This window comes from Zychaea mexicana (assembly GCF_025766255.1).
Source record: "Zychaea mexicana strain RSA 1403 chromosome Unknown BDB00scaffold_3, whole genome shotgun sequence".
NCBI lineage: Eukaryota > Fungi > Mucoromycota > Mucoromycetes > Mucorales > Lichtheimiaceae > Zychaea > Zychaea mexicana.
Genome location: NW_026516666.1, coordinates 974,295 through 992,682, shown reverse-complemented (window position 1 = coordinate 992,682; position 18,388 = coordinate 974,295). Strand labels below are relative to the sequence as shown.

At 42.0% G+C, this 18,388-nt stretch overlaps 6 protein-coding genes across 6 annotated transcripts; all 6 read left to right on the top strand.

The window, feature by feature from the left end:
- Positions 1 to 89: 89 nt before the first annotated feature.
- BDB00DRAFT_867164 (uncharacterized protein) lies at positions 90 to 802 on the top strand (the record flags this gene model as incomplete). The annotated part of the gene is made up of 2 exons (XM_053126311.1): positions 90 to 591; positions 675 to 802. 2 exons carry the CDS (start codon positions 90 to 92, stop codon positions 800 to 802), a joined length of 630 nt encoding a protein of 209 aa, XP_052985362.1.
- A 2,344-nt stretch (positions 803 to 3,146) lies between these two features.
- On the top strand, positions 3,147 to 4,168 carry BDB00DRAFT_783680 (uncharacterized protein; the record flags this gene model as incomplete). Its single annotated transcript, XM_053120402.1, has 2 exons — positions 3,147 to 3,216; positions 3,288 to 4,168. 2 exons carry the CDS (start codon positions 3,147 to 3,149, stop codon positions 4,166 to 4,168), a joined length of 951 nt encoding a protein of 316 aa, XP_052985361.1.
- Positions 4,169 to 4,298: 130 nt separating this feature from the next.
- BDB00DRAFT_333838 (uncharacterized protein) lies at positions 4,299 to 5,847 on the top strand. Its single transcript, XM_053116981.1, has 6 exons — positions 4,299 to 4,552; positions 4,655 to 4,907; positions 5,006 to 5,098; positions 5,170 to 5,307; positions 5,390 to 5,690; positions 5,740 to 5,847. The coding sequence occupies exons 1-6, from the start codon at positions 4,533 to 4,535 to the stop codon at positions 5,763 to 5,765; spliced, it is 831 nt and encodes a 276-aa protein (XP_052985360.1). The 5' UTR covers positions 4,299 to 4,532; the 3' UTR covers positions 5,766 to 5,847.
- A 123-nt stretch (positions 5,848 to 5,970) lies between these two features.
- BDB00DRAFT_904623 (uncharacterized protein) lies at positions 5,971 to 11,813 on the top strand (the record flags this gene model as incomplete). The annotated part of the gene is made up of 15 exons (XM_053128576.1): positions 5,971 to 6,007; positions 6,078 to 6,161; positions 6,256 to 6,426; positions 6,529 to 6,632; positions 6,734 to 6,847; positions 6,913 to 7,491; positions 7,586 to 7,998; positions 8,093 to 9,592; positions 9,683 to 10,164; positions 10,264 to 10,379; positions 10,489 to 10,632; positions 10,704 to 10,787; positions 10,866 to 10,961; positions 11,048 to 11,098; positions 11,196 to 11,813. The coding sequence occupies 15 exons, from the start codon at positions 5,971 to 5,973 to the stop codon at positions 11,460 to 11,462; spliced, it is 4,242 nt and encodes a 1,413-aa protein (XP_052985359.1). The 3' UTR covers positions 11,463 to 11,813.
- Positions 11,814 to 12,415: 602 nt separating this feature from the next.
- Positions 12,416 to 13,558, top strand: BDB00DRAFT_867161 (uncharacterized protein; the record flags this gene model as incomplete). Its single annotated transcript, XM_053126310.1, has 3 exons — positions 12,416 to 12,659; positions 12,909 to 13,064; positions 13,209 to 13,558. 3 exons carry the CDS (start codon positions 12,416 to 12,418, stop codon positions 13,556 to 13,558), a joined length of 750 nt encoding a protein of 249 aa, XP_052985358.1.
- A 1,027-nt stretch (positions 13,559 to 14,585) lies between these two features.
- On the top strand, positions 14,586 to 18,043 carry BDB00DRAFT_867160 (uncharacterized protein; the record flags this gene model as incomplete). The annotated part of the gene is made up of 11 exons (XM_053126309.1): positions 14,586 to 14,898; positions 14,997 to 15,127; positions 15,279 to 15,514; positions 15,617 to 15,751; positions 15,832 to 16,106; positions 16,179 to 16,282; positions 16,376 to 16,418; positions 16,519 to 16,828; positions 16,949 to 17,065; positions 17,162 to 17,206; positions 17,506 to 18,043. The coding sequence occupies 11 exons, from the start codon at positions 14,586 to 14,588 to the stop codon at positions 18,041 to 18,043; spliced, it is 2,247 nt and encodes a 748-aa protein (XP_052985357.1).
- Between the last annotated feature and the right edge of the window lie 345 nt (positions 18,044 to 18,388).

Here is an 18,388-nt window from a genome sequence, read left to right as displayed (position 1 = left end):
GCAGCGACAATATAGGCGTAGCGGTCATGCTGCATTACTAACTTTATCTTATATATGTACGCATAGAAACTAAAACGTACCCACCGAAGATGATCCCGAACAGAGCGACTTCATATAAGAGTAAACGATGGTTTGGTCGTATACCAAGTGGCAGCAGTATTGTGGTGGCTCACCCAAAGAACCCAGAGTACTTCATCGGCAAGAATGATTTGAGTACGAGATATGGGTTCTTAGATTATCTTAACGGCAAAAACGGAAAAAAACATATATACTACGAATGGTGGATTCCGCAGCACAGCACATTCGGTGCCATGCATCGCAAATATTCGAATAAGCATCGAGCATGGGGTTGGACAACGGATGGTCTCGATTGGTACTCTGAAGCCGACTGTAAATTCAAGACAACACCTTTTGGCAATTTTAAAGGCGCATTGTTTTATCCCTGTGAAACCTATCGCTATTGTAAGGCATACAGTGGGTATGCATGTACAACGACAGGTGGTGACCCCTCTGGAACAGATTACCTCACTTTATTAAGTGGTGGCTTCAGTACTGGCGATGGCGGTTTTAGTGGTGGATTCTCCGCGGCAGGTAGGCTCTTTTAAGAACCAAATATTACGAACACGTTCATATTGCTAATATATGCTTTTTGTCCTTCAAATTTAATTGCGTAGGGTTCGACAGTGGAGGCGGAGGCGGATCAAGTGGCGGAGGAGGTGATGGAGGAGGAGGAGGAGGAGGAGGAGGAGGAGGTGGTGGCGGCGGTGGCGGTGGCGATGGTGGCGGCGGTGGCGGCATGTAAGCAACCGGATACTTTCTTCTCAATCAACAGCGCTATATATCTTACAAAGTTTAAATATAAATATACTATGCTTCTTATGTTAACAGCTGAAGTGTATGCCACATTACTTCAGGATAATGTATGCCTGATGAGGAGCACAAAGAATAGTCGCAATATAGATATTTAGTGCACAGTACTACAGTAGTGTCTATAAACGACCTAAATCAACAGGGTACTCGTCTTAATGCCAGTATTTAAACTTTGTCTACCCTGTTCTATTACCTACATATACGGATCAACAAGGGAGCATAAGCTTGTTAACTTCGTCATGTCAGTTAAGCATGTAAGTTTTTCAAGCAATTTTTAATGTTCATTTTTAAAATTTGATGACCGTATCACAGATGTATGCATGGTACAGGTAAAGAAATTGCTAATGACTTGCTCATACAAGGCACTGACTATTCGAACACCTATGTTGTATGTGAATTTTAAAAGGAGAGCAACGAGGCTGGGACTACAGCTAGTGCAAGAAATGGCTTTACTACCGGCGCTGTAGCGTTTGAATACCATCATCCAACAACGAGCATGAGTCCGGTATTGGTCGTCATAACAAATATTTCCGCATATCCTGGTCGTAATCGCGGCTGTACTCTTGGAATTGCAGTTGGCTCTCGACCATTGACCGGCTTATTAGCAGGGGAAGGAGGAGAGCTTGATACAAGAGGGACATAGCAATAGGTAAAATTTGTTGGCGTAGTTGAAATGTTTTTTTTGCAAGAGTCGACTTGCGTTTGATCAAGTAATGATGGCTCAAGCACTTCAGGGCCCGCACGAAGTGTTAACAGTTATTGCTGCTGACGTCTAACTCGTCGGCATTAAAATGGTGGTCAAGATGATCGTATAGCGATCCAATGTGGTTCTCGGAAACTAATGCTGCAGTAATTCGAGTTTCGTAGAGGTTTTCATATCAAATCGTTCGACTGCTGAAAGAAATGATTTATATCTGTTGTGCAAGCTCGCACAGTGTTTGAAACAACTTTATTAGATATAGAATCAAATTCCTCTAAAAGATCACATAAAGTAATACAGAAATCAACGGAAACTTTAACAAACGAAATCATACATGGAGGAGTTTGATCAGCATACTTCTACCTGCTAATGTTTTTTAAGGTTGATTAGTCCTGTAGACCTCAAATATCTTTGTTTCGTAACAAAGAAATTTTGGTAGTAAAGAAAAAGCACGAAAGAAAACGCGAGGCCGTATCGTAGTTTGATAATAACGCCTTTTTTATGCTATCTTGCTCCATATGTACTAGATCGCTTAAAACCTGATAAATAGTTATGAGGCCACAAAATGCTAAATTGATCCTACATCTTCATCGTTAGTCCTCAATGATACAAAACGTGACACGTACTGTACATGTACAATGAAGGAGATTTAAAAAGCCATCACATTATACATATATGGGTGATAAAATCTGATTTTATGATCAAGCCTCGACTAATGTTAGTTTGCCATCAATTTTCGTCCTAGTCAATTACAGTAGTGATATATAATAAAAGCATTCGCGTAAAGAGGCTGTTTACCAGCCAACAAGGGAAATCCCAATTTATCATATAATTCATATACCCTACTGTACTTGTCGCTGAAAGTTTCTTCTGTCACTGTGTATGTAGGTGAGCAACATCGAATTGTTGATAAATCGAAACATTTCTGGCTTGATAGTTGGCGTAATGCAGTTAAAGATGGCTATACACTAGTTATCTGTGATAGAGGAACTTTCTAGAAATGAAGGATACCAGATGTTTTGTCGATTGCAAACAGACGCTGCGGTTTTCATCGCCTTTATGCGGCGATAATTAAATTTTAAATGTGCTACTGAATAGCAGACGTACTTAAGAGTAGTCCAAATTTAAACGAGCCAATCATACAATGTATGCTGCAGACAACACTGCTGCAAGCGTGCTATTGATAACAATGCTTTTAATTAGTGCGGCCTGTTCGTCGAAGCTATCTTCTTTTTCCAAAGGCAATGATAACGATTATTATTATTCTGTCAAGACAGAAGCATATTACACAATAGAGTGAACGGTGTATTTGACATTTATATGCGGCTGTCATATTGTCGGTACAGTGTGAAACACTATGTAGCGCATACCCATTCTGATCTGATTCTCTGGTAGAGCTATATGTCAAGGTCCGATTACAATTATTGTAATCAATGGTAGCACCACATAAAGAATGTACACGTTAATCGTAGCTATGTATATTTTCCGATCTAATGTACCAGTGAAGAACATATGTAATACTAAAAGGAGCTGCATTGTTTTTCTTTTCCCCCTTTTCACTCAACTTTTCTGAAAAATGAAGCTTCTCGGAACCACTGTTATCCTTGCCAGTGCCTTGATTTGTGCCTCCTCTGCTTCCGTTACTAGTAAGTAGTTTGTATCTTGAGAAATCCATGGATCTCCTCTAAATGCTAACTGCTCTACGACTAAGGTACAGATGGCGAAGCTAAGCAGGATATTTCTGAGGTACATGAAGCCCCGCAAGCTCCTGGTATTGCTGCCATGGACGAAAAAAACCAAAGAGATACAGAAGAGGTTTCAGTAGCTAGTTATATCGCTATTGAGAGTGGCGACAGCGATGTCGGCGGGAGCCACGGACCTCAACAAGACGAATTCGAAAGCTTGGAAGAAGAAGAAGAAGATGATGATGAAGATAGTCTGGACGAATTAAGTGATTTCCCAGAACCTCAAGGCCGGAATCAACTCATGAATGAAGAACATGAAGGAGAAGAAGATGAAGAAGAGGACGACGATGAGCATGAAGGTCGAAACAAACAGCAAGTCGGCGGTTTTTGGAGCAGACCTTCAGATTTGAAAGACGATGTACCCGAAAAATTCATCGATGAGGACGATAATGAAAGCAAGAGCAAGAAAATGAGCGCTCACGAGCGGGACAGCAAATCGAACAATCATCAGCATGACACGGAGAAAGATATCAAACAAACGGAGGAAGAAAAGGACACAGATGAAGACAAAGACGTCCATTCGATGCATACCCTTTCCCAAAGTTCCCATTCAAGCGAAGAAGATGAAGAAGAGAACACTATGGTCAGGGCAGCAACAGCTCCCCCTCCAGCCGGTACCCACACATCAAATGGCAACAGTGGTGCTTCAATTAGTGCCAGCAGTGCCAATGCTGGATCATCATCACAGGTTGCCAAAGCTGCCAGCGGATCTTTGGCACACTCTAAGAGTGCTAGTGCAACACGTGCCAGCGGAACATCCACGGCAGCTTCTGATGCGTTGGTCACTAATCATGTACTTAACCCAGCAGCGTTGTTTACCCTTACTGGAGCACTTGTCTGGTTGCTCGTATAAAGAATTCACCAATGTAATAGCAATAAATCAAATACTTCACCTGAATGGATACACCAAACTGTTGACTTGCATCAAAAATGAATAAATATGGAAGCTCGGTTCTAACTACTCCGCTCTTTTTTCTGAGGAGCTTCCAACGATTTTTATTGTTATTTTCATATAAGGACCGTCAGCATACAGTAGTGGGATATGCAGCCAACGCCTATAACGGCAGCGCCAGAAGTGCTGGATTACTTTCGAGAAGAATTATCAGTACAAACATGCATGCGAAGTAGCACATTGTCTTTCATGAAGGGCTTTATGCTTGGTCAACTCTCAGTCATTGTCGTGATTGTACTGGCGTTACGCTATTTATTAATGGAAGATGTCAAGCGCGTCAAAAAGGTATTCTGTTGTCACATGCTCTCGCATAGCTGCATAAGAAATGACACTTCATTAGGGCAGCTATGATTAACAATGCCGGTTGCACAACACATTGTTTTAGAGATATATCCCTTCACGGTTATCGACATCCCCACCTTCTCGGGCGAATGCTGCCGCGGCAGGCCAATTACCGGCAGCATACATTACCTCAAAAACGTACTACGATGTCATTCACCACCCACCAGAAAGCACAGACTGGCTTAACGTACTTTTGGCACAAGCTCTGATGGCATATCGAGACGACGCAACTATTAACAACAGACTGATATTAGCTGTGGATGAAGTGTTAAATGGTGGCGTTCGGCCTAATTTCGTCGTAAGAAATTTAATTTTTCGAACCGTGTGGTTACCACGGTAATTTCTTTTTACATTCGTGACAACAAAAAGGAACTTAATAATAATGTGGGTATACAGGGACCTATTCATGTCACTGAACTCAAGTTGGGTGAAGAATTTCCGATTTTCAGCAGCGCTCGTATACGACCATCCGATGACATTGGTTCCATGGTATATCATCCTATAGAAACGGTACTTGTATTATTCGCTTTCTAATACTGAAAGGATGTGCACATGTGTAGAGAGCTGAAATCGATTTTGAGTATAATGATCAAATCACACTGGGGATGGAAACACAACTTATCCTCAACTGGCCCAAGCAAGCTTTTGCCGCATTACCCGTGTCGCTCCTCTTGTCCGTTGTTCGGTTCTCTGGAACGGTAAGACAATTAAATAGGGGGAACACATGTGATACTTAGTGGCGTTGCCAAACTAATTCATCATTTGCATTTTACTACGCAGCTGACCATTGAACTGATCAATCCGCCTGAAACTACCACAAAACCAGAACGACCGCTCGAACGCTATATCGCCATTTCTTCCTATTCCGACTTTGTACTCGACTTTAATGTACGCTCCTTGATCGGTTCACGGACAAAGCTCGAAGACCTTCCAAAGCTGACAGATTTGATCACTACCAAACTACGGAATGTTTATATTGATAAATTGGTGTATCCAATGTTTGTCAAGGTCAAGGTGCCGAAAATGTGGGAAGAACGGGATAAAAAGACACAGCAGCAACAACAGCAGGAGGAGCAGGAAGGCAAGACGAACAGTAATAAAAATAACGATCCTAGTAATAATAGTAATAGAACCCAAGACGACGCCTCCTCAATAGGGTTAAAAACAAAAGCGAAAGAGAAAATGGAGGAACTAGTAGAAGATATTAAAGAAGCATGATTTACGATATCCATCTTACTGTCTATTGAACTCTTCATGCTTTATGATTGGCTGACGTTAAAAGTGCTGCTATTCTTTGAGGCAGCACAGTGATTTGACATACGCCGACCAGTTCTTTCTCCTCCCGTTCTTGATCGTTCCACATGTCCACGTTAACCGCTGCTTTGGCGCTTGACGAAGGTATCATTATCAAATAAGAATTGCCTCAAAACAAGTTAAGGAGTTTTTGACACTATGTATACATTTACAGGCTTGAACTACGATGCGTTGACGGTCAAGTACAACGATTTACAACGGCTACACGAGAATTCTGAACACAACCAAGAGACTTTACGTACGTGTGCAATTCTTTATTTTAGCCAACGCGCTCGAAACAGGCGAAACAAAACAAGGTGATTAATTATTCTCTCTATAAATCCATTCTGCAGGCAATGAGTTGCAGCGGATCCGATTCGAATTACAAGCTGCTCAGGCGCGAGCATCCGAACTTGAAGTGCAAAAACAAAACGTTACGCTTCAACATGACAAAAGCAGCTCAAACGAACGCAAGCTGAGCGAATTACTTGCAAATTTAACTTCGAGTTTTACTTTGGTTAAAGGTAAAAAAGGTTAACGTGTTCTGAATGGTAGTGGAAGCTTTATATGTAGGGCGTATAAGGGTCGCGGAATCGCTAATGTATACGTATTTCTTTGTTATTTAGAAAGCAATAAAGAGCTTGTTCAAAAAAACAGCGAGTTGAAAAAGCAATACACCACGCTCAAGTTTGAAAAAAACGATGTTGATGCCACGAATCAAAAGAATCGGGTTTGTCTTTGAAGTTTGTCTTTCTGCATAGCAGTTATATCTAGTGTTTTAGTGTGTCATGAGAGATATGCTGACACCAAGAGCCTGTACCTTTTATGCAGTCGCGACTGGACTATCTTGAGAGGCGGGTCGATACCCTCGTTTCTGAAAAAACCAAAGCCCAACAGGAATTAAGAGAAACCCAAAAAAGCCTTCGCGATGTCTGGACTTCAAGGGTAAATAGGCACGATAGGAAGGAAAAAGTGGATAGTAACCTAGGCTATTTTCTCGCATTTATTAGAGAGATGAAACGCGAGCGTATGAAGCGGAACGCTTCGAACTGGAACGCGCTCATGTTGCATTGCAAAGCGCTAATCAGGAACTGCGACTCGAGCTGCTTCAGTCTCAAAACAAATCGGAATCAGCAGCTGCTCAAGTAGAGTCACTTACACAGAAATATGCAGCACTCACAGAGAACCATGCGCACATCAGGAACGATCATCGGCTCTTGGTCGATATATACGAACAAAGACTGAGCGAATCCAAGGCCGAGCATGAACGAATGCGGTCTACCATCGAAGCAAATCGGGAGGCGCACCTAGAGGTCGAGCAGCGATTACAGACAGAAAACGATCAACTGCAAAGTCGACTGGATGCACTGGAATTTAGTGGCCCCGACAGCAGTAGCATTGACATTAGCCAATACAACAAGGATCAAAAAGATTTGATTGCTCAACGGGATAGCTATGAAGCCCTGTGTACCAGATTGCGGGCAGATTGGACAGCGAAGGATACACAATACAGTCAACTCGCACAAGAAAATCAGGAGCTGCGCTCCAATGTCGATGCTTTGTCCCGCGAAATACCCACCGGCCAAGAGGTAGCTCATACATTCATCTACGCGCGTGTGTTTGTGCATACAGCGTATTTGCAACCTTTGTATTTACATCAATACCGGTAATTTCTTCGTATAGTTTACGCAACTGAAAGAAGAGGCTGCAAATCTGCGGGCAGAGAACGACAAGCTTAGCACACAGCTCGGAAACACGACATACCAGCTGCAGTACTTATTACGCGAAGTCCAGAGCAGCGAGATTCTTGCTCCTTTTGTGGATCAATCCGTAGATCTCGACTCGCTTTCCGATATCTCGCCGAATGCACCCCATGAACAACTTGTCTTCAAGAATGTCGGAGAACTCATCAAGAAAAACCAAAGCTTACAATGTGAACTTGAACTGAGCAACCAGCATATCCGAAACAAGACGGACCAAATCAACAGATCTAACAAGCAATTGCAAGATATGCAACGCAATTACAGTGAAAAGATCAGTACTGCTGAGGCGGAAATCAGTGATCTTCAAAGTACATCCAGCTCTTTACGAACAAGGTAACCTTGAGCGTTATCTTTTCGCTGTATGTTTCGCTGAAACAGTATCAAAACGGATGAAGTCATTTACTAACACAACCTCGTCTTTTAATAGTCTCTCTGAGGCTACAGAAAAAATACGCTTAAGCGAAAAGGCACTACAGGAGAACATCAAGCGTACATCACCGTTTATCAACACAGAACTACTACAAAAGGTTAAACAGTATCAGCAACGTATTGAGCAACTCGAATCGAGCAAGGACGAATTCTACCAAGGGATGCAACAGGACTTGGCACGCCTTCGATGTGAATTTGAAAGTGCAGTCACCAACGCAGCAAATGCAAACGAGGAGCGGAAGAAAATCGAGACCGAGCTGTCGCACGTCAAAACAGAACATGCACGACTTGTTCAAGCTCTCAAGTTACATTCGAACCGTGAGGAAGAGCTAGGCGCTACGAACAAGGAACTTGTGGAACGCTTGGAGGCACGCGATGCTATGCTTGAACAAAAGCGCACAGAGCTTATCAATGTTCAAAATACTGCTGAAACCTTACAGCGAGAACAACAAATGATCCAGAATGAGCTCCAATTCAGCAACGAAAAAGTGCAACAGTTGATTGAAGTGAATAAGAAGCTTGAACAGGATCATCAGCAAGTCAATGCAATGCTACAAGAAGTAACTGCGGCCGGTATCGGTGGTGAAGCCAGCAGCAGCGAGAAGATCAACGAGATCCTCAGCAGCCGGCTCAAAGTGAGAGAAAAGGAGCTGCGACTGTTGCGCGACAAGGTCGATACCACACAAAAGGAGCTACAAGACTACACGCAGCGCGAGCAAGAACACTGGAAGCCTATGGTTGCTGATCTCAAAAAAGAACTTAACCACGTACGAGCCGAGCGCATACAACTTGAGAAGGACGTGTCAACAGCCAATGAGCAGCGTCTTGTACTCGAAAACAAACTGACAGCCACGGAACGTGAGCTTAGGGAAGCAAATATGACCATGGGCGATGGTGATCCCGAGAATTTCCGTATGAAGCTATCCGCAGCGCACGACGAGATCAATGAACTCAACAAGCAAGTGACGCTCTACAAGGGACGCCTGGATGTCATCAACCAGCAAGCAACAGCACTACAACAAGAGCATGATGATTATGTCAATGAGGCCCGTGGCAAGTTGACAAAGGTGCATACAGCTTTGCAAGAACGCAACGTTCGCATTAAGGAGATGGAAACTGCCGTCGAGGAGAATGATACCCTCAAGAAAGAAAAATCGGATTTGGAAGAGCAACTCCAAAGTGAAAAGAACCGTACGCAGCAGCTTGAAGAGGAACAAAAGACACGGGAGCAAGAGATCGAGCAGCTCCACGACAAGTTGTCTGCGAACACACAGCGCATCAGCGAGATGGAAACCAAACTGTATTCCGCGAACGAGACACGCACGCAGACTACCTGCACCATCCAGGAGTTACGCTCCGAACGATCGGCTCTTGCTGCCAAGTTGGCCAAGAGTGAAGCTGAGCTGTATAGCATAACGACAGAACTCAAGGCTGCACAACTTACAGCAATTACGGCAAAGGAGGAGTCTCAAACGGAAGAAAACGCATTGCGTGCTCAGTAAGTGTGCTATTGAATACATAATCTTGAAAGATTGGACTGTCTGACATAAGCATCTTTCCTCTTTTGCTATTTATTTCGTTTTGCTAGGCTTGAGGAAGTACGAACGCAACTTGCCAGTCTGTCCAAGACACATGGTGAACTTCTTAACACAGTTGCCGAGACACAAAAATCAACCTTATCACCAGCCGAACATGCCAAACTCATTGCGGATCTATCTGATCGTACTGTGGTGACGTTGCGCGAGGTGAACGCTTCTCTTCGACACGAGAACGATATCCTGCATAGTCAGTTTAACGAAGCTCGTGAAGAAAGTGATCGGGCAATGCTGCATTTGGAACTTGTGCGCAAGCAGCTGGAATCCACGAGAACAGAGCTCGAGAAAATACGCTCCGAGAATCTGCGCATGGGAGAAGAATACTCGCGTTCTAGTACGGATGCTAAACACCAAGCAGCGACCTACAAAGAAAGCAATGAGCGTTTGCAACAAAAGGTTGCAGAATTTGAAAAGGTGGTGGCAACACTTCGTGAGGACTTGGCACAAAAGGACACAGCAGTAGGACCTCTGCAAGGTAATCAATTCATTACACATATTGTTTTTGAAGAGATAGTTGGCTGTTGCTACTCGTCTTCCTCGATTTCATTCAAAACACTGATCCACCTTCACGTAGCACGAGTTCGAGAGCTTGAATCCAAGGCCAAGAATTATGAAGATACAATGAAGGTGGTAGAAGAAACACGGAAGCAATGGAGCACATGGACAAATCAAGTGTTATCAAAGAGCAACGTAAGTGTCACTAGAGACTGGTACAAAGCAAGCATGCGAAAGTAAAATTTACCATAACAGCCGACCTAATAATGCTTACTACTTGATTAATTATCAATCTCTTATTTAGCGCATCGATCCTACTGAACACCAGCGTTTCAAAGACGAATGTGAAGCTCTTAAAAAGCAGGTGCAGGCATCTGACGCAACTAAAGCCGAGCTTGATCAGAAATTAAAGAGCCTCAATCATGAATTGGAAACTACGAAACAAAATGTAGGTCTTTTTGGTAATGAGACTTCTTTTTATTTCGTTTCTACTAATATATTTGTATCTATCTACGATAGGTTACCAAAATGCAAAATATCGCTGCAACTCTTAAGCGACGATGGACCGAAGCGGAAAACAAGCTGAAAGGTCAAACTGCATCCGTACGTGTATGATATATCAATAAGCTTTCTGTCCCGTGTGTATATTTATAATACTAACTTTGGTGTTTTATCCACCAGCATGATTCATCTAACCGTGAAAAGGAACTACAAAAACTAGTCGAAGAAAAAGAAAGTCAACTGCGACAAAAGGCCAATGCTCATGAAGCACTCCAAGTAAGTAATCAGTATCAGCAGAGAACCGCCTGATTCCATTAATTTTATACAAAGATTGCATTGACCAACCAATATAATTCCTGCAGAGAAAACACAAGGATCTTCTCGCCAAGACTCGATCCATAATTTCTGACAAGGTAATTTGTTTATTTTTATAAAAGAGAGACTGTTATCTATATAATTAGACGTGCGCTGGATGGATGAACTAATAGCATCCCTTTGGTTATGTTATAGGCCACACTTGCAGAAGAAAGCAAAAAATCACAAGAGGAACTTGAAAAACTGCGAAAGGATTTACAAAAGACAACTGAGGACTTGTCAATATCAACAGAAGAACTGAAGAAGTGTACCGAGGAGAAGCGAAACCTGGAGATGGAGAACTCTCGTGCGAAGGTCAAACAATCCGTTGACGCAAATAAGATTGCCAAATTGACTAAGCAACTGGAAACGCTGGATCGATCTCAGGAGGCAGAGGGAAGTGCTGAAGAAGGAGAGCTGTAATTCAGATTTACACATACACAAACTTGTACATATTGCATAATGAAGAAGAGAAAAGCATAGGATTAGTATGTATAGCAAACTGCTATTATGGAAAGCGGAGAACATTTTGTATGGTGAACTGGTATAGTTCAAGCTTTAGATGGAAGCAAGAACAACACCTTCTGATTTGCTTGTATGACAAGACATGCCTTACCCGACATTTATAAACGGAGTAGTGTATGATGACGCACTGTGCCAGCTGGCTACGCATTAGTAGGAATGATCGTTTCCTTCATGATAATGCATCCCAACGAACGGATATTGCACACCCGTTTGATGAGTGTAACAGCTGGAAGTAATGATGTTCTTTTACCCTGTTTATTGGCTGTACAAATAAGATACTGTGCGCGCCGGCGATCTCAGTTTTTGATGCATCGTCATAAATCGACTTTTTATTGCGCGTTAATGTTTCCGCTCGGCTCGCTCTTCAGATAGATATACTTGTGTACACCGATGCAAAGTAAAAGCAGAAAGGCATTTACCCTTTCCATTTTGTCAGTGTGTATGAAACTCACACTAAGCTTATTTTTGCATACGCATCATCATCGTCTAGTATAAATATAGGGAGCAAAAGCGCGGTGTTCCTGTTTTCCACAATGCAGAAAACAGTTAGATCGTGAGTCTAAAAGAGCCAAGGCGGTATTGTTGTAAAGACGATCATCTAAAAGAAGGTTGCGCAAATGTCACACAGACGTTAATTTGCAATTTTGATCCCACTCCTCCTCTCACTTAACTTTTTCTACCTTTTCTGTTTGTGTACAGCCCAGATATTCTCCTTCTCTATCCTTTTCCACCCTTCCTCTCTTCACCATCCTCTGCAAATCTCCAGCCCCAACATATAGATTTTGTTACGGCCACCATTCCTTTCATTATAATCACTTCAGCATCAGAATCTTAGCAGCAACAGTCTCGTCATGGCGCATAAACGGTCGCATTTCATTGCGTTATTCTTCTCAATGTTCGCCCTGGTCCTATTGATCTTTGCAAACCTGGGCATCACGGTGGACAATTCGCCGATCTTACAAAAAGTCTACATTGCCCAAGGGAGCCAGACTAAGACAGATCAATCTATACGATACGGATTCTATAGCTCATGCATCTTCAAAAACGATTCTACTGTCGATTCCTGCACGCCAAAGACAATGATGTATACCCTTGGTATGTTTTTTTCTGAGACTCTCTTTCGGTGGAGTATGCAACATATCGTAACTGTTGTAAAATCCAATATATTACTCGATATTGGGTACGGTTGTGGATCTATCACAGCAAGAGACGTATACAATTAGTCCAACACCCTATCACGCATCATACGTTACGATAAGAAAGAAGAGACTCTGATTGCTCTAACAATTTCTTTTATCGAAACCGACCTTTTCACCGCCGTCCGTTCATTTACTGTATCTTTAGATATCGATCAGCTTGCCGCGGTCAACAATATAGATCTAAGCGTGAATGCTAAAATCAAACAAGTAGTGGAAGATTACGCAGGCGGAACACTGAAGGTACAAAAAATCATGGTTATGATTCTTCCTTCAGCAATTCTATCTTTTACTGGCATGGTTGGTAAGGATTAAGTGAAAATACTTTATTCTCTCTCTCTTTCTCCTCTTCTCTTTTCCACGCTCGCAGCATTACTAAGTATGTATGTAATCACTTTTCATGCCGAATGTATGGTTGCTTTAATGCTACTGTATATTACTACTATAGTTGGTATGATGATGCGAAGAATGCGAAAAAACAATGTTCTGCCAACAATTGGCGCATTGGCTAGTCTTGCTGGCGCTGTGTGTGGCGGTGTAGCTGTTGGAATTGGTGTTGTGCTTTACCGGACTGTCTTCGAAGAGTTGGCACGATCTGTCGATGGCATCATGTACTACTACGGTCCCGCTATCTATATTGTTGGTGCTGCATGTGGTTGTCAAGTAATCGCGTTTGGCTTTTTCATCGCAAGCTGTTTTGCTAGAAGAAGCGCTCGGGAGCATAACCATTCATACGAATACTATGAACGTCATTCGTATTCGTCGGATACACCAAACATGCATCAGCACCGCTATTAATCTTTGCACTCACATAGAACGCGTTCATATTTACAGTGGTCGGACCCGTCCTCTTTCTATGTAGCATATTTCTTACAAAAAAATTGGTTGTTGTTGCTGTATTCACTACTTCTTGAACTCCATCTCCTGTATTTTTTTTTATCTAAACATATTGCCTACATAACGGCACCTTTCCTTCCCTTAGCGTAGTCGCGTTATATATATAGATTCTCTAAAATTTACATATTATCCCAGGAGTATTTATGTTACTAGTGTCTCGTAAATATTGCTCTATGCGCTCGTTACTGTTGCTGCATTTTTGCACCTAGAGAAGATGACATATTTTTCATCTACAATGCCCATCGAGCTTACTCTGTAGTCATATAACATTAACTTCTGAAACTGAACAAATAATGTTTCTGATAGGTAGATGTGTAATACATATTTTTCATAGTTTGGTTGCGCAGGAATGACAATCACGGTGTAGCCGGTTGTAGGGTATCCCGAATAGTATATTTTTCTGAGCTCTTAAACGAAGAGTGTGGAGACATCAATTGGTTTCTCTTTAATCTGGCTCGTTATCTATAGAGTATTCTAGTTTCGACATTCTAATTTAACATTCGTGGCCATAAAAATTTGAACAAGTGAAGACATGCTTGTTATGTATTCGGCCTCCATACACCACAGAATCCTGTCAGGAAATATGATTTTACTACACCTTTTTTCGTTACTACTGAAATTGACAGCGACACGAAACAACCATGGAAACCTCAGTTTTTGCTGAGCATTTTGTTACCCGATGACTGATATAAGAAAGCGCATCTACGAAGTTGGTGTATATGTCCAAATAAAGCCATATAAAAGCGTAGCCATAATGAGAACTACACGCGCAACAGATGGATCACTATATGCTGCGCCATCTCCGATCCACAACCATAGTTTACTCAGCAGTAATATATTTCAAACTGCTGTCTTCCAACTCCTCTTCGTTCCTCTTTTCTTCCCACAACACCCAATTCTTTTCCCAGCAAGCTTTATAACGACAACAATGGATGGTCAAAAATTTCACAGCGCACGCGGTATCGAATACAAGGAGATAGTATTGGACGGTCGAAGGCTTGATAATGCACGCGTTATCGATTACAGAAACTGCGGTCCTGAATTGGACAAAGTAGTATCAGTGGAAAACTGTCTCTACTACATGTCTCTACTGCAAAGTTTCTACGAAGTAGAACAATCACTCGAACCCGAAATTTTCAAATTATATGTTGTGGCGGCCGAGAGACGATATTTGGAGTTTATCCGTCAACGTCAAATGGACACAACTCGTGTATTTATAAGGGATCAACCTATTCCATTGGGTTCGTCTATACTTTTGTATACAGAATTCAGTAAATTTTTGGAAAGTACTAACAATATAATATCGATAATTTATATTTTGGTCTTTAACACTGATCAGACATTGCTTATGCATGGCATGCACACTTACTCTCTCCTTACCGATACCGTGATGATATTGAGTACCGTAATTATAGCAATCATGTCTTCAAGGATCTTAAATGGGAACACAACTTCCCACTAAAAGCAATGGTATGTACAATCGATACTGTGCCACATGCAGAAGAAGCAGCTATAAGCTAGAGTATAAATGGCACTGTTACCATTCTAATTTCTATACTAAAAATCCATCATCGTTACCATCTAATACGTTCGCTATTCACCTTTTCATTGCTTCATATAGTACGAAGCCAAGAAGAGCAAACTGTATAATTATAGAACACCGTTGGATGACTTCTTTGTATATCCTCGGAACCTGGACAGAACTTATCTAAAACAAACACGTGTCGATCGAATCAAGGCACAAAATTATTATTCCTCAAGCACTGATATCAGAGGAGCTGACGAGATATCACATGCGCGACAAGCTCTTTATATTCGTTGCGCATCATGTAGCACAAAGATATATGTTCAAAGCTGGTAAGTAGTACAGAAGTTTATTGGCGTGAGGATACCGACAGGGAGCCAAGTGAGGCATCGTGGATAATACCCCTTTCATCTCACTAGTATTACATATAACAGGGAGGATTATGCAGCCTTTCGAATGAATCCCAGTGTTGCTCTGAAATGCCCAGCTCTCACTTGCCAGTATCCAGATAACACGATCGAGTCACTCGCAGTTGCAAATATACTTGAATCAGTACCTTACAACATCAAGTGCGTTTTCTCTAGCTGGCAAGAAACTCTTAGATGAAAAAGTGACTTATTCGGTGCTTACATACCATGACAATCTATAGGGGTTTGCAGTTGAATAGCAAAGGATCGCATAACTCGAACGCGAAAGCCGTCCACAAGAAATTATGTCAGGAGATTCTATTACAAAAGGATAAGTTTCGAGGCAGCAAAAACATAGAGATGGTCTTGGACTTGATTAATCACCATGGTGACGCCAAGTACAAGATCAACGGCAGCAATGGTGTGTCTGGCTTTGATTCTAGTCATGAACAAGGAGGAAATGAACAACTTCAATATGTAAAAGAGAACGAGGCGATTGTTACCTCAGATGCCGAAGGTAAAGAACCACACTACGAGACAGCATCTAGTAGTAGCAATTATAGTTGTCTTTATACTAATGAGCTTACAGGTTTCATCAACGTTATCCGAAGCACATATAAGAACAATCCAACATCATTTTCGCTGGATCTAATCCAGGCCATGCATCAACAACGAGAATTCGTCGCCACCATGGTAACTAAAATATCACCAAAATGGAAAGATCCTGCACGCATCGAATTTCCACAGGCCATAAAGGACTATCATGATTTTTTGCTTCTTATAAAGAACCAAAAGACTGAGCAACTTCTTCTTCCCACGTGGATGATCGGTAAGTCCTGTGCACCAATCAAAGAAAGAGAGCTATAATGTGCACTCGTTTTTTTTTTGTAGCATTATTATTAATCATTTGTGTGTTAATCTTACTATAGATTTGGCCTGGCATATACATATGCTGCATCCCGCCCGGTATTTCAGGTTCATGCAGAATCAAAGGTTCAGTCGAGTTCCCAACCACGACGATACCATTGCCCCTTCTCAACTGAAAGAGCATGTCCTTGCAACAGAAACAGCATGGTCAGAAGTACCGTCATCACTGGTACCGCGGCTTTCCATTAGCCTCACTGGTTTAAAGGGTGGTATTGCGCATACGTTTTCCAAAAAAGCGGCTCACAAGGTTCGGAAGTACCCTGTGCTTAAAAGTAAATTATTCGAGAAATCAAACATCAACAAAAGCATAACGTAAGGAGACGCTTTTCTTTTCTTGATTTTGTATTTTTTTCCTTTCAAGTACTACGGAAAATATCTAGATTCAATAGTAGTAACGACGTATATCTTCTTCGTTGTTTAAAACCACTATAGACTAGCTGATGTGAGCTATCACCGGAAAGAATGTCGATCAGAATCTGTCAGCAATAGTAATACTGTGCGCGAGCTGATTTTTGATACTGTCGCACACACTGGATACGGATATATTGGGTAAGCGAATGACAAAGAGAAAAGGGCAATATTATCTATGGAATTTTATGATGTATTAACAAACCTTGCCAAAAAAAAACTGCAATCTTCCAATAGATCTTTTCTTGATGACATTTCTCCTGCAAAGGAAGTTGTTAGACGGTAAGCAATGCGAGTTCCTCTTTTACGTGTAGCTCGCTTGTAGCGAATACAGTCCGACTAACCACTATGAGGATGCTTTATAATAGCATTGGTAAGGGATTCATGGATGTCTCTTAAGATAAATTGTATACTCTTATGACCGAGACCGAAATGAACGATTACTGACGCTCTTTATTATGAAATATAGAAACAGTAACTTACCCACCAAGGGCTCCACATTTCCCAACAGACAAGAGATGCTTCGGACGAATACCATATCGTAGTCAAATTGTAGTGGCTCGCAACAAAAACCCGATTAGATTTATCGGCAAGAGATGCTTCAGTTCTGAAGATGTAGAATTTATGAAGTATCTAAAGCCCGAAGACAAAAATCATGAATGGTGGATCGCACGATACAACACGTATGGAGTCATGCGTCGTAAATATTCCAAACGGCGTCAAAAATGGGGATGGACGACTGATGGAGTGGACTGGTACTCGGAGGAGGAGTGCGAGTTCATTCCAAATCCACCTGGAAAATTCGAAGGAGCTCTGTTTTACCCGGAAGACATGTACCTTAATTATAAAGCGTACAGTGGATACTCTCATCGTTCTCGAACCGACGGAAGCAGAAGCGAAAGCGAAGCTCGCGCTCTTTTCATAAAAAGTGCCTTGGAAAGTTTCTATGGCTGTAGCAACCCAGGATTCTCAGCTGATAGCGGCGGTGGCGGCTCATCCAGTTGCGGAGGCGGTGGAGGAGGAGGAGGTGATAGCAGTGGAGGAGGTGGTGGTGATAGCAGTGGAGGAGGCGGTGGTGATAGCGGTGGAGGAGGAGGAGGTGGAGGAGGAGGTGAATAATATTGTAAAGTTGATGCCGTAGGAGGATATATACGTTTATGTTATTTAAGAGAAGTCTGGTGTACTATGTCTTGCTTTTACGCAGGAGTGTTACTCTTACTCCACATCGTGCTTGAGAGAATCACAAACGCTACAAAAGAGAGTGCTACTGAGTAATTCAGATATTGCCTCATGACGTTCATCTAATCAAATATTACTTTCGCGACGCAAAAACAGCATATTCAAGCAATTGTATACAGCGAGAATCCTGAGCTTAAAGTTTGCTGGCAGTTCACATAGAGCGCTTTCCTTAAGATATCATGCACTGCACCCTGTTAAACACTATGTTAACCAAAATCTTGTCAA

What these genes read in the sequence shown, in the direction of transcription:
- BDB00DRAFT_333838 (XM_053116981.1), top strand. Translation starts at nt 4,533, where the DNA reads ATGTCAAGCGCGTCAAAAAG. An exon ending in ATGTCAAGCGCGTCAAAAAG is followed by an intron (nt 4,553 to 4,654) that starts GTATTCTGTTGT and finishes ATTGTTTTAGAG; the next exon opens with ATATATCCCTTCACGGTTAT. An exon ending in ACAGCAGGAGGAGCAGGAAG is followed by an intron (nt 5,691 to 5,739) that starts GCAAGACGAACA and finishes TAATAGTAATAG; the next exon opens with AACCCAAGACGACGCCTCCT.